At 48.1% G+C, this 15,761-nt stretch overlaps 1 protein-coding gene across 3 annotated transcripts in view; it reads left to right on the plus strand.

Annotated features, from left to right (window-relative positions):
- Positions 1–15,761, plus strand: part of LOC126519086 (uncharacterized) — a 61,466-nt gene that overhangs the window by 25,846 nt on the left and 19,859 nt on the right. For all 3 annotated transcript variants that reach the window (XR_008610145.2, XM_055065433.2, XM_055065424.2), the window contains exons 8-9: positions 10,467–10,704; positions 13,462–13,937. Coding sequence is in view for 2 of the 3 variants with exons in the window: in XM_055065433.2 (XP_054921408.2) it covers positions 10,467–10,704; positions 13,462–13,937 (714 nt within the window). In the remaining variant the exon portion in view is untranslated. The remainder of the gene's footprint in view (positions 1–10,466; positions 10,705–13,461; positions 13,938–15,761) is intronic.

Consider the following 15,761-nt stretch of genomic DNA (forward strand, 5'->3'; position numbering starts at 1 on the left):
TCGCTGTGCTCATTCGCTCGATTACGAGGTGCGATGCTGACGCTCGCTGCAGGAGGCCACTTAAGAGCTGCACTCTAAATAAGTAGCAGAAGCCATCTCATGATTACTACTGTCGAAGGTAATGCATTAGCATTGAATCAATATTGTGACACTGCACCATCAGTACAAGCTATGAGAAGGTGTGTACTGTAGCAGGACTCCACTTTCGTGCTTCTCTAAGAACATGGTGCCATCTAGCGCCACCGTTGCGAACCCTGGGCGTGGCCTCCAAAATGCATCGCGTGCTGGTGTGTGCGAACGCTGAGAAATGTGTCATGCGGCAGATGGGCTCCTCTCTTGCACTTCTTTCTGTTCACGCTGCACCATCTAGTGGCGTTGCCATGAAGCGCGCACGTGGCTTCTGAGATGAGAAGCATGGCATGCCAGTGCCTTTAAATGCTTAGAATTGTTCCCTCGTTAGCCATACACTCAGTGGCACAATCCTCAGTGCCCCACGTTGGTGAGACGGTCATTGAAGAGCCACACATACCCAGTGTATTTGTGGCACAGCCTGATAATGTGTCAAGTTGCCATCCTTGAGGAACCCTCGTGACGGGTTCGATTTTGCTCAGCATCGGATAAATTTAGAGGGACCCCGAAACGATTTTGACGATTTTGTACAAATGTACTGAGTCATTAAAGTGAGTCCTTCTGACCAACAATTGACGCATCTAAGTGCTCTGCGTAAAGCATGTTATTTATTATAAGGTTTTAAAAGTGTACATCGCTACCGATTGAAGCACACCGCTCGGCTGAATTTTCAGCTGCCTCTAAGCATTTGACGTAAATTTCCCTAAGGACGCTAGTAGGGTGAGCTATGCGATTGGCTGCCCAGGGCGCATCATCGATAACTTTTCCAACTTTATGGTGAACAAATGTTGTTCGTAATAGTTGGAGTGTTAGTTAATTTGTTTCTATAGAAAGAAAGTAACAGAAAGAGGAGGCGAAAGAACAATTTCTCCCTACACTTCAGCGCTTCTGGCACACAGTGAGCGTCGTCTGCGTGTGTTTAGAGTGTACTAGACAATGGTCGAGTGGGACGAACGGCGCTTTCCCGCTGAGGTGCCGCGTGTGGAAAAATTTTGTGAAGGTGCTGTGAGTGAACTGGATTGGAGTGGAGACGCTCTTTGCGGCATATTCAACATAATTTTGCTGCGGGCGCTGAGACTGATTGCGCACGTACGCTCTTCTAATAGTGCTTTATTTCAACTGCAAATTTATATTGACATCTTTTCGCTACGTATACATATTTGAGGCATGAGTTATACAACTTGATGTCTTCAAATTTGCTGTCCTTGTTAAGGGGGTCATCTGCTAGCGACCGCGCGTTCGTTGCGCGGACTCTGGAGGACGACCACTTTTTCTTGCAGAAAGTCTGTGCAGTGAAATTTTTTACTGCTTTGGTGCACCTGGACTCTTGTCGGCCAGTACCAATTGTAGCTTTAGCCAGGTGAACTGCTATTTTTAACACTGTTTTCTAAAAGTAAAACATAATTTTCACCACAGAAGTTGCCTATCTGCAACATGAAGCTACGAAAGAAAATTTTATTGATATTGTGTCATTTTACGCACTCTTCTTGTTGGTGGAATATCGATCAGGGACAATGATCAAAGAAAACAATATTATACTGTAATGAACCAGGTTTATTGACTGTATCGTGTGAAGAGATACAGATGACCAATGCACTTCTAGGTAAATCTAAGGGTACATAGAAATATATATCAAAGAAATATATATCAAGAGATTGTAGCAGTTGTAGGAATTGTACCTTTGTAGCAAATGCTACGAACGGGTGGATGTCTGATTTTTCCTTTATTAATTACTTCTCTCCACCTTGCGGCTTTCTGCAGGACTGCTACGTCAAACGCTTGCCTTTGCTTCGTGTTGTCGACAAATTCGACTTCGCCCTGCCATCTGCTAGCCACCTGGTTAGCTCAGATGGTAGAGTGGCTGCCCCGGAAAGGCTGTGGTCCCAGGTTCGAGTCCCGGACCAGGTCGAATTTTTCTTCAACTGTGAGGTGTTTCTTTCAAGGAACCCGTATGGGTTTCCTTTGTAGCAATTGCTACGAATGGGTGGATGTCTGATTTTCCCTTTATTAATTACTTCTCTCCACCTTGTGGGTTTCCGCAGAACTGCTACGTCAAACGCTTGCCTTTGCTTCGTGTTGTCGACAAATTCGACTTCACCCTGCCATCTGCTAGCCACCTGGTTAGCTCAGATAGTAGAGCGGCTGCCCCGGAAAGGCTGTGGTCCCGGGTTCGAGTCCCGGACCAGGACGAATTTTTCTTCAACTGTGAGGCTTTTCTTTCAAGGAACCCGTATGGGTTTCCTTTGTAGCAATTGCTACGAACGGGTGGATGACTGATTTTCCCTTTATTAATTACTTCTCTCCACCTTGCGGGTTTCCACAGAACTGCTACGTCAAACGCTTGCCTTTGCTTCGTGTTGTCGACAAATTCGACTTCACCCTGCCATCTGCTAGCCACCTGGTTAGCTCAGATAGTAGAGCGGCTGCCCCGGAAAGGCTGTGGTCCCGGGTTCGAGTCCCGGACCAGGACGAATTTTTCTTCAACTGTGAGGCTTTTCTTTCGAGGAACCCGTATGGGTTTCCTTTGTAGCAATTGCTACGAACGGATGGATGTCTGATTTTCCCTTTATTAATTACTTCTCTCCACCTTGCGGGTTTCCGCAGAACTGCTACGTCATAAGTGAAGTATTGTGGTGAAGCTTAACAAGCATGTCAAGGGGCAATTGTCATGGGACACAGTACGTATTCCCTGGTATTCCCTAATTATACATGTGTGCATCCACTGTCTCCTGTCACAGTACGAGCACTGATATGCCTAATAAGTGTACTGGCAGGCCTTCATAGCTCTTTAGGACGTGCCTGTGGCAATTTGAGCTCTTAAGAGCAGTAAAAGACATGCATTCATTTTTTCGGACTGCCCGATTTTTCGGACGTTTTCGCGGCACCTAAGGAGTCCAAAAAATTGGACGTTGACTGTACAATTGACCGAAAGGATGCTTCAAATGGTCCTTGGGGTGACCGCGCGGTGGAACGAGGATGATAACAGAAACGGCTGTCGCTTTGAGGAATGAACTGGAAAGGAACCGTGCCACATCTTCTTTGAAGGAGCTTGAGCTCAAAAAACAGTGTTGACTGGCGCCGAGATGCAGGTGACCTTCACGTAAATGAAAATAAACTCTTTAAAGCAGTGAAACACAGCGCTGAGGCATTGTGCCCTGGCTGAAAGTATGTCAGGACAGTTGAGGTTGACTTTCCAGCTGCTGAGATAATCTCACTTGTGACAAATCTCTGGGCTAATATCAATGAGTTTGCTACCAGTTGATAGAAATAACTCATTTTCGAAAATATTTGCTTCTGTATGCATCTCGTTTTATTCGTATTTGAAATGTTCAACTCAATTTGCAGTGGGCTTCACCATTTCTTCGAAGATATTTTATTCGTTGTGCATTTTAATAACCCATCCCTTCAGTTTTCTATTTTTAATAAAATGAATACTACTCCTTAGTATTTAAGCTGGATTTAAGTCGTGTTTTTTCAATTTTTAACATGCTTACTAGAGAATGACAGCATCGGGTGACATGGTGCCAGCCCGTCTTGACATAAAACAAAGTTCTGTGTCGCTCAGGTAATCTTGCAAAGGCACTCAGGGAAAGCCTAGAAACTTGCTAGACACCCTGAGAATGCTAACGCATTAAAACTTAAAGAAATAGATGTTTGATTGTGATAGTAATACTGAAACACTTGAGACTCATTTGTGCCATTGCAATTAGGGTTGTCATGCATTCAGTATTGACAGTGCTTGTGAGGTAGGCGTGCAGTGTGTTAGAGGGTTTCTAGAGCTGCTGAGCGCGTTTGGCTGCAAAAACAATGAAACTAAGTGACGGCATAATCAATGCTGTATTGCCTCAGTGGACAGCGTTCTGCCTTCCACTGCTGGCATGAGCATTGTGTGAACACATACACTATAAGCACACTAGTGTTCCTGCTGCGCTGTGGTGTGTATGCGCTGTTGGAATCGCACCGCTGGCCCGAGTTGTTGGGGTCTCGGTGCTGACGCCCGTTATTGCCAATGGGTCGCAAGCCCCAAGGGTAGCGTTGGCCTGGCGGCCTGGGGCACTGGAAGCATCCGAAGGTCCCGGCAAAGCATGAGAAGACTGGTAACAGAACAACTTGTTTATTCTAGCATAGCAAAAGAGCGGCCGGTCAGGTCGACCGGAGTGGAGAGACGGGAGAGCACGTAACTCAACAGTACAAATCGGAGCCTCTCTCTTGGCGTCCGGGGGCAGCTGCTCTTATACTCCCGGCGTCGCGGTCCAAAAGGGAAGGAGGGAAGGTCACGGGATGAAGGTCACGGGACGGCGCAGCAGGAGCCCACGACGGCGCGAACTGTCGGGCCGAGAGACCGGCTGAACCGAGTGTAGTGACGCATCGCCAACCTTCACCCACACGACGGCGTGAACAGTTGAGCCGAGAGACGTCCAGGCTCCTCATTCGGGGAACTCCGCTCCCCGGCTGCCGCGCTTTGACAAGCGAGGGCACACACACACACACGCACACACGAAGACGTACACGTGGCACTGAAACACGCCGGGACACGCTTGGCGGGTAGGCGTTGCGGCGGCGTCGAACAGGCCAAAATGTCCGCCGTTTTGAACAAAGCCCCGGCGTCCGTTGCATCCGCGCCGGCATTACCGCGCGTTGTAGGCGAAACGTAACAGACCGCCCCGCCGGGGGAAGGAGATCCCGAAGGTCAGGGGACTGCATCCGCTGTCCGGAGGGATGTCGCTCGATGATGCTCATAACCGAAGTTGGGCGTCCTTGGGCGTTTCTTGAGCGCAGCGCACAGAGAAGGCCTCGTTCTCACGTTCAGGTGCACACAGGACACTGCAAAGTGACTTCGGGAGAGTTGACATTTTTGTTCTCGTTTCCGGCAAGCGTTAGAACCACGCCAAAAGTCAACCGCTCAGTCAGCAAGCACGGCACAACCCTCACTAAGCCCTGCCAGGCTCTTTCCCCTTTTTTTTTTTTACTGCTGCCTAGTTCCTTACAGTAGTTTAGCAGCACTCAGAACGCGTCCACAAATCGAAAAAATTGCACTAGAAAGCACATCAGCACTTTGAAACACTACACAAAAGCAATAGGTTAAAAATCCTGCCTCAGGAAGAAAAACATCAGTAACAAGCAATTTTGAGGCTGATTCCCACGTTAGGGGCTTCGACTTAAGCCATCGGCGTTACCGTTGAGACTCCCCTTTTTGTAACGCACCTCAAAGGAATATTGTTGCAAAGCGAGGCTCCAGCGCAGGAGGCGGCCATTTTTGGGAGAGATGGTCTGCAGCCATTGGAGAGGGCAGTGATCCGTCTCAATGATAAACCTCGAGCCAGCTAGGTAACATGACAATTTCTGAACGGCCCACACGATACACGCACACTCTTTCTCGGTGGCGCTATACGCCTGCTCACGACTCGTCAGCTTACGACTAGCATACAGGACGGGGTGTTCTGCTTCTCCATTTTCCCATTGGCACAGTACAACGCCCATGCCTCGCTCACTAGCATCACACTGAACAACGAACCCTTTTGTGTAGTCGGGCGATCGTAGCACAGGCTGGCTTGTTAGGGCGCTCTTTAGGGCGCTAAAAGCTCTTTCCTTCGTCTCATCCCAGACGACTGTTTGAGGCTCTGTCTTTCTTAGAGCATCCGTCAAGGGAGCCGCGATATCAGAGTACCTGGGGATGTACCTCTGATAGTAGCCGGCGACACCTAAGAACGACCGAATATCGGTCTTCGTGCGCGGTCGCGGGAAGTCTCGCACAGCGGCCACCTTTATTTCAGAGGGGCGGCGACGACCCCGACCAATCACGTGTCCGAGGTAGACAACCTCGGCCTGTGCTAACTGGCACTTGGGAGCCTTGACTGTCAAGCCCGCATCGCGCAGGCGGGTTAGCACTGCCCGCAAGTGCGCCATATGTTCAGGCCAGGATGCGGAGAATATCGCTACGTCGTCTAGATACGGTAAAGCGAATTCTTGCTGTCCCCGCAACACTTTATCCATGAGGCTTGAAAAGCAGTATGGCGCGTTCTTCAAACCAAAACTCAAAACTTTAGGACGGAATGTCCCCATTGGTGAAATGAACGCCGCATACCTACTAGCCTCTTCTGTAAGTGGAACCTGCCAATAACCCCTGACAAGATCTAGGGTGGAAATAAACTGAGCGCTACTTACTCTCTCAAGGCGCTCCTCGATGTTAGGGATCGGATAAATTTGATCCTTAGTGATGGAATTAAGCCTGCGGTAGTCGACGCAAGGACGAGGTTCCTTGCCCGGTACCTCAACTAAAATCAAAGGGGAGGTATAATCACTCTCACCCGCTTCAATAACACCGAGCTGTAGCATTTTCTTTACCTCAGCCTCCATAATATCGCTCTGGCGGGGTGACACCCGGTACGCCTTGGATCGTACTGGCTCTGGGGAGGTAAGTTCTATGTCATGAGTAAGGACAGAAGTCCTACCAGGCCTCTCAGAGAACAGACCTTGAAACTCTTGTAAGAGCTGGTGTAGTTCGGTTTTCTGCTCAGGCGACAGCGATGCTTTACTTATTAAGTCACTAATGACTTGATCGGTGTCTTTCCTGTTCGTCACTGAGCCTAGTCCCGGAAGCTCGACCGGAAGCTCTTCTAAATTTCCCGCATCGGGAATTTCCTCTCTAGTATCTGGCGCCTTTAACGCTACAGGCTCAATTTTATCCCGTTCGGGCGTGCTCCGAATACCAGCTTGCTGCGCCTCTGACCCTTTTTCATCGTTCAACAACGTCGGTCCTGCAACTACCGCCTTTGCAGCGAGCTCCCGAACCTTCGATCTGGTTAAGGCCTGAACGCTAGCCTCACCAAACAAAAGCCCCTTCTCGCGCGCAGGAGGTGATCGGACCTGTTCGAAAATAGGTACGGGTACTGGGGGGGCAGCATAGATGACACTGCGGCCTCCGTCTCAAGTGCTCCGAAAGGTCCTTCAATAAGCACTTTTGCTACCGGCAGACACACGCTATGAGCTTCCACTGCTTGCTTGATCCATGCGCACTCGCCCGTGAACATATCGGGTTCTACGTAAGAGGGGTGAACTACATCCATTGTAGCTGCGGAATCGCGAAGCACTCGGCACTCTTTCCCGTTCACGAGGAGGTCTCGCATGTAAGGCTCGAGAAGCTTCATGTTCTCGTCAGTGCTGCATATAGACAAAAACACGACTTGTGTTTTTGTTTCTGGACACTGCGCCGAAAAGTGACCCGGCTTCTGGCACGTATAACAAACGCGCGCTTGCCTCATCTCGAACCGCTTTCTGCGTTCGGCTTCGGTTGCCGCCGTCTCCTTACGTTCGGTCGGACTGCTTTCACTCGCATCCGCACTACGTGTGTCCCCCTTTGCTCTCATGGGCGTGAACTTTGGCCTCTCAAACTTGGAGCCAAATTCACCCTTTTGACCGTCCTTAGCTCCACGAGCCCGACGCGTCACAAACTCCTCGGCTAACTCAGCGGCTCTAGCCACCGTACTAACGTCTGGCCTATCCAAGACCCAGTACCGCACGTTCTCAGGTAACCGACTATAAAACTGTTCTAGCCCGAAACACTGCAGAACTTTCTCGTGGTCACCAAACGCTTTCTCTTCTTTGAGCCACTCCTGCATGTTTGACATTAGCCTGTAGGCAAACTCTGTATACGACTCACTTCTGCCTTTCTCATTTTCCCGAAACTTCCGACGGAACGCCTCCGCTGACAGCCGGTACTTTTTTAAGCAGACTCGATTTCACTTTGTCGAAATCCTCTGCCTCCTCTCTCTCCAAGCGAGCGACTACGTCGGCCGCCTCGCCGGGTAGCAAAGTGAGCAAGCGCTGTGGCCACGTTTCCCGAGAGAACCCCTGCTTCTCGCACGTTCGCTCAAAGTTAACCAGGAACAAACCAATGTCCTCTCCAAGCTTAAACGGCCGCATCAGGTCAGTCATTTTAAACAATACTCGTTCTCCTGCACCGTGTGCCTGACTTCCATTACGAGCGCGTTCCATCTCTAACTCGAGGCGCTTCATTTCCAAAGCGTGTTGACGGTCGCGCTCTTCTTTTTCTTTCTCTTTTTGTTCTTTAAGTTCGCGCTCCTGTTTCTCTTTTTGCTCTTTAAGTTCGCGCTCCTGTCTTTTTGCCGTCTCCCTCTCCTCAATGGTCTCAAGGCATTCCGACAGCTCGTCATCCTCAGCTTCTAACTCAAGAATAGCCCTTAGCAGTTCTGGTTTTCTGAGTTTGTCTGAGACATCCAGACCCAACTCTCTCGCAAGCTCCAGCAATTTCGGTTTGCGCAACGACTTCAAATCCATGGCTGCTCTGAATGCTGCTTTCTCTACTGCCTACTATTGTCTTGCCGCAAACTAACCCGGTAGCAACGACAACCACAATTACCAGCTCTGTTTCTAACACTAACAAAAGCCTGGCAAAACTCAGAAGAAGAAAGTCCCGCACTCACCAAACCTCGCAGCCAAGACTTCAGCGCAGTCGTTCCGCTGCAGGCAACCAGTCATCACACAGGGCTCGTTGCGCTGCTCCCGGATGGTCGTTGTGCTGCTCAGCATACAGTCAACCGCATCTCTTCGCTGCTGGCCTCCGTTGTCGCGATCTCACCGCTGGCAACCAGATGTTGTAATCGCACCGCTGGCCCGAGTTGTTGGGGTCTCGGTGCTGACGCCCGTTATTGCCAATGGGTCGCAAGCCCCAAGGGTAGCGTTGGCCTGGCGGCCTGGGGCACTGGAAGCATCCGAAGGTCCCGGCAAAGCATGAGAAGACTGGTAACAGAACAACTTGTTTATTCTAGCATAGCAAAAGAGCGGCCGGTTAGGTCGACCGGAGTGGAGAGACGGGAGAGCACGTAACTCAACAGTACAAATCGGAGCCTCTCTCTTGGCGTCCGGGGGCAGCTGCTCTTATACTCCCGGCGTCGCGGTCCAAAAGGGAAGGAGGGAAGGTCACGGGATGAAGGTCACGGGACGGCGCAGCAGGAGCCCACGACGGCGCGAACTGTCGGGCCGAGAGACCGGCTGAACCGAGTGTAGTGACGCATCGCCAACCTTCACCCACACGACGGCGTGAACAGTTGAGCCGAGAGACGTCCAGGCTCCTCATTCGGGGAACTCCGCTCCCCGGCTGCCGCGCTTTGACAAGCGAGGGCACACACACACACACGCACACACGAAGACACGTGGCACTGAAACACGCCGGGACACGCTTGGCGGGTAGGCGTTGCGGCGGCGTCGAACAGGCCAAAATGTCCGCCGTTTTGAACAAAGCCCCGGCGTCCGTTGCATCCGCGCCGGCATTACCGCGCGTTGTAGGCGAAACGTAACAGCGCTTGTTTGAGCAGTAAACAGAGCATAAAGGGGCTAGTTGGTTCATTTTGATTTCCTTTAGGGATGCACTGATTTAAAAGCTTTCTTGGTGTGCTTTTAATGCAAGTGATAGTGCTTTTAGATCAGAGAATTCTAAAAGAAATCAATATGAACAGTATAACGTCAAGCTAACACTAATATTTCACTGGGTGCTTCAACTGGGCGACAACAGATTCTCGTTGGCCTGATCTTGTGCACCATCAAGGCACGACACCTGCAGCACTACAGCCTGCAATCATCACGCCAGCATTGTGAGGCACCTGGTGGCTGCCAGGGGCATGTTCCTTCTGCCCAGCAGGAGTTGCCTTGCATGCTGCTTTGTGGCAACATGTTACACCCACATATCGCAACACCCTACAAGAAGTTCGAGTGCAATGTTGAACCTAGCTATAATGGTCAACGCTTCGCCCTTTGTGCGAAACTGCCAAATTCTTCATACTTAAACTGAAATAAGAAAAGTAATAATGATAAGAAAGTGCTACCGTTACTGCTCACTGGAAGTGATGCATGATTCAGAACGTTCAGAACCAGCACAGTTCATCGGTGTAATCGAGAAATTATGTGGTGCTGTCGTGGTAAAGTACCACTAATGCTCTTGCTCATAGACACTTATGTGTTCAATGCCGAGTCACGCAAAAGTGATCAACTGAGAATATTACTGGTGCCATGTTGAGAAGGCTCCAAGCGTGGTCTATGCATGGTTAGTACGCTTCTATTTTTGTGATTTCAGTTACTTAGAAATTTTTTCCTGTTCTTGCGGCTTCGAGTTAACAATGTTTTATTATACCTTGTGCTGATTATTGCTATAATGACATGTTGTTTTCTTGTGGTCTGCTTGAGGTTATAAAGTGGGGTACTCATTGCATGACCATAGAGAACCAGCAATTTATCAAATTTTCTGTGGCTCTCTGGACTACCATTGTACCTAAGTTTGTGTTGGGCCACTTTCAAGATTGTCCTGTTTTTCCATTGCATAGCATGAAGTGGCCTACCTGAAAGAAAAGCTGAAGAAGACTGAAAAGGAGCAGGGGCGGCGGCAGCGGCGGCAACAGCGGGACTCTGGTTCTTCCTCCTCTTCATCAGGAATTTGCTGCAGACATCCTGTCACCATTGGAGTGGAGACCTGTCCAATAATCAGGGCCTCCAAAGAAACGCAGACTGACGCACCAGTTAAGCTGTGTGAAGTTAGAGTTGACCAGCACATTAGACAAACAGGTGCGATGAAATACGGAATCCTCAAATTTATGCATCTTAATTTAACATTCATAACCGGAAGTTAAAATGTTCTGATGTCATCGTGAACACAATGGCATGAAATAACTTGTTTTTGGACATTGTTACGGTGCGCTGTGCATTCTTTTGCTCTTTTGTGTGGTCTGTTCTATATGTCTTCCTCGCGTGGTCTGAAGGAACATACAGTGTAGTCCATTTTTAAGGGAACATTTGCTTTGTAGTGGCTGCTCATGAGGTCCGCTAATGAACACAATGATTGGCTGAGTCTGAGAAAAGAATGTCCAGCCAATGACCGGGACGGTTGGTACTTCAGCAATGCTCTGACACTTCTAGTAAATGTGGCCGTGGTTGCTTGCAATGGCAACTATCACGGCTTAGTGTTACATTGACTCGAACACTTGCGCATGCCACAATGGCTGAATTGCAACGACATTCTGCTGCTGAGTATGAGGTCACAGGTTTTATTTCCAGCCTTGACAGCTCCAACCTAATGGTGGCAGAATTAAAAAATGCTTGTGTACCGTGCTTTGGGCACACGTTAAAGGGCCCCTGAAACGGTTTGGACAAATTTTGCAGACATGTAGCGTACAGCTAAAGTTAATCATTTGCACAACAATTTGTGTGAAGTGTCTTAAGAGAGCTACGGACGATTACAAGTTATCCTCCTCCATAGCCACGCATTTTCTCCTCAACTCGTTCACCGATTGATCGAGGCTAAGCTCCGCCTTCACTGGCTCTGCGTCATGATGGCACGCCATGTCGTCTACTTCCGGTTCTCTAGAAGCGAGCGCATGAAGCCTCTCCAACATGTCCGACAGCTGATTGGCAGTCGACCCCAAGCGAGAGCTATTGAAGCAGCATGCGTTGTGAGCATTCTGTCGCAGCTCCGAACATGTCTGGTATTCCGGAAACCATAGGCGGGCTGGGCCTTTCGACGGATGGATGGAGGCATAAACTCAAGCTGATGAAGGAACTTTAGCGTAGACGTGTACGTGAGTGGCCTGGTTGGTCTGCACAGTCCATCCACCTGTTTGCGCAGAGCTTAACCAGCCAAACAAAGAGCTAATATTGCTCTAACCAAGTGTAAAAAATTTTAAACATTTACAAAAACAGCATGTTAATGATTATACTCCTACGAAAAATTTACACTAGCAGCAAAGACGAATACACTTCGTTACTGCTACTGTTTAATTGAGCTCTGTGCCACCAGGTGGCTGCACTGTGCAGATCATTCACGTTTGTGCTTCCGCTCATCTCGTGAAACGGCAAGATCAAATGGCCAGGCCCTGTCCCCTCGCTTGTGTTTACCTGAATACCAGACTCGCGAAACACTATTGTGGTAGTAATCCTCCGATGTAAAGGGACGGCCGCAAACGCGCAAATTCTGGCACCGATCGGATAGTGACAGTCAGATGCACTGCAGCCACCCTGCTCGTCTGCTGCCTTGCAGAGGGACATGATGTCGCAGCTTGACATATTGCCAGTCGCTATGATTGGAGCCCACAATGCAACAAAGGCGATTCATGGTGCTCACGAAAAGACAGACTGACACTGACCGCAGAGCTCTCATCAAGACGGAACACGTTGTAACACAAGCAGATGACGCTTGCTGTGTGCCGGAAGTGCTTAAGTGTAGTGAGAAATTGTTATTGCGTATTCTCTTTCTGTTACTTTCTTTTTATAGAAACAAATTAACCAACATTCTAACTATTACAAACATCGTTTGTTCACCATAAAGGTGGAAAAATTATCCTTCACGCACCCTGGGCAGTCAATCGGATAGCTCGCCCTACTGATGTCAATTGGGTGATTTACGTCAAAATTCCGCTGAGCAGTGTGCTGCGATCGGCAGCGATGTACATATTTAAAACCTTATAATAAATTACACGCTTTATGTGGAGCACTTAGATGCGTTAATTTAGATGCGATTTAGACGCGGAGCATTTAGATGTGTCAATCAAAAGGACCTACTCTAACGACTCAGTAAATTTGTACAAAATTGTCAAAATCGTTTCAGCTTCCCTTTAAGGAACCCCAGGTGGTCGATTTATGCACTTTTAAAGCTTGTTTGTTACAAAGAAGCCTTGCTTTCATAGATAAGACCTTGACCGAGATAGCGCAAAGATTATGTTCGTTTCTTTCATTTTCATGCTTCCTCAGTAGTACATGAAGCTTCTATGCCATTTTTCTTTCTTTTCACACTTCATGGTTAGTATGAACGGTGCTCCTGCCATGTTATAACCAGGATCGGCCAGTCATTATTTGGATAAGAAAGGTATAGAACAAATCAAAACGAATTGCGACATTATTTTTCCAGAAGAGGGTTGCAGCGCCGAAAAACACAACACACAGCAAGCGAGACGGGACAGGCGCTTGCTTGCTGTGTGTTGTGTTTTTCGGCGCTACAACCTTCTTCTGGAAACACGCACCAACTAGCCCCCCAACAAGTATTACTCAATGCGACATTATACTTGCCCTTGTATTATTATGTAGCGTGTGCCTGACCACACGAAGGCACACGCTATTTTTTTTTCTGAACAAATTTTGTTACACCCACCGTGGTTGTGTTGTGCTTGTTATTTTTCCTTCCTTTTGTTTGTTTGTGTGCCTGCTCCGTCTTTATTTTCTTCCTCATTTCTTTTTTTTTTTCTTTAATTTGACCAGTGACTGCCTAGGTCAACTTATCATTTTGCCAAGTCCCATACTTTGACACTTTATTCTCCTTTTTACCTGCTGCAGGCGTGGAAGCTTTTGCTTCAAGTCTTTCTTGGGGTCTGCTTCTGGATGCCCTCTCTGTCCGCCATGACAGGCAGCCTGAGCGGCTGACCCTCTGTGAGCCACCAAAGGGCCCTCCTCCAGAGCTGCCGAGGCAGCAGATTCGAGCGTGCAGTAGCTTGAATCAGGCTGCAAGTCATGCAGAAGGCAGCCCTGCCACTGTTGTGCCCCGCCGTGCCAGCCACACAGTCCTCTTCAGCAGCCTGGATCGCTTCAGCGAAGCCGAGCACACAGAGAGCCCCGAGAGTGGTTATGGATCTGGCTGCAGGTCGGCAACTTCCTTAGGCAGTTCTGCCACAGGCCGACCCTTGAGCAGCCGATCGGCCAGCGTGTTTCTATTTCCTGATGCTGATGGGCAGCCTACTCTTGAAATGAGCACGTTGGATGAGGCCCTGGAAGCAGAGCCTCAGGCACCAGTGTACTTAGAGGATCTGGATGATGTGAGTGTATGTTGGGATTGCATGGTCGCTAACCCTGTCCTATATTTTGGTGGCGCAATAACATGGCAAGCCAAGATCCATGTTTTTGACTCAAGTGACATGTCTTTACTGACAGAGGCTAGCACCAGACATTCGTCAGCCTGAGCATAGCACACTTTGCAGCTTTTATTTTCCTCTTCTTTTGTGCATATGGATTTTGGCATGTGCCTGCTTATTCGACCACATGAATAGTTTTTCTGCATGTGAACCAGATGATCTACTATCGCCTTCTTTCTGTTGTTTATCAAAAGTTTAGCATCGGCAGGGTCATTAACTAGGCCAGAAGCCAGCAGTCATTGAAGGTGTTCTGCACCACTTAACTAAAGAAGAGGAAAAAAAAATGCTTTGCATACGAAAGAAATGTAGACTCTAGTGGCGGAACAGTTGTGCCCAGTTCCAGAAAATCGTGCCATCCTGCTCCAAGATGGCATCTTAGAGGAATATTGCTCTGAGCCTGTGCCAAAAAAGCATAAAATTGAAAGCGCTGTTCCATTTATGCAGCCTCGCTAGTAAAGCTTAACCCGAAACTTACAGCATGCTATCATCATCCAGAAGGTCAATGGAATGGCCATAGCCACGGATAGTTGATGCAGTCGGTCATCCAGTTGTTGTTTGCGCTAGTTTGTTGCATTGCTTTTAAGTTGAGGTGTTGGTTATAGTGTACTAGATTAGTTCCAATGTACTACTGCCATTGTGCAGTCCTGTTCTTGCCGTCTGTGCTACAGCTCTGTACTCCTCGTACTAGACTGGCACAGTACTCGCTCAAGGCTGAATAAAAAAAGCCTTAGATATTTTCTGATTGAACATTATTTAGCATAGTTGTTGACTGTGCCACTTTAGAAATTCCATGTGGATGTGGTACCAGAGGTTGAGCTCAGTCACAACCGCTGGCAGGGTCACGTGCACCATTTAGGGCATTTTCTTTCTTACGTGTCATTGTTCCGCAATATATTTTTTTGCTTGCTTGGAGCACGATGAATGTGCAAATTTCTTGCTAGTCAAGAGGGTAGAAACGCCTCATACCATGATAGGTGGACAGAGAAAAGCATTCTATGAAAAATATATGAAAATAGTTTGATAATTTTTATGCTGAATGATACATTGATGTGTGTAAACCTGCTCTGCTATATTTATTGAATATTTAAGTTAATATGGTCATAGGTGCTGACTACGGGGGGGGGGGGGGGGGGGGGGGGGGAGGGCTCCGGGGCCCGAGTTTCCTCCAGAGTTTTCTGGGAGGGGTACTGAGCCCCCCCCCCCCCCCCTCCCCCTGCCGAAGCCTCCCCCTCCCCAACACGCCTAAAATGTCATTACTAGAGCTTTTTCACCCACATCATTTGAGGTTTCTTTTGACTTAAAATTTTATTGTGGCTAATAGCTTACTACATCATTGTTTACACAGACGTGCATGGGTTTTAATTCATACTTTCGCTTTATTTCTGCAAATCCTGACAATAGGAGGATAAGCGCATTAGAAGCACCAGTGGCGGCTGCCTCATCCATATTTTCTCACTTCAACATTGTTTTAAATTTACTCTGTAAACACTATGGACATAAATGTTTAAGTACATACACGGTAAAAATTTCATTATATCTTTGAAAGACAAGGAGGTAGCCAATAAACAATTATTTCTAAAGGTATAAATAGCCTATGCCTAGAGAATCAATATATTGCTGTATGTTCACCTCACTTCAAATTGCTTTGCATGGTTTTTTGAACCTGAAAAAAAACAAAAAAACTATAGATTTCAGTGACCTCTTCGGCAGTCTTTTATCAATGACACG

This window comes from Dermacentor andersoni, chromosome 3 (assembly GCF_023375885.2).
Source record: "Dermacentor andersoni chromosome 3, qqDerAnde1_hic_scaffold, whole genome shotgun sequence".
Taxonomy (NCBI): Eukaryota; Metazoa; Arthropoda; class Arachnida; order Ixodida; family Ixodidae; genus Dermacentor; species Dermacentor andersoni.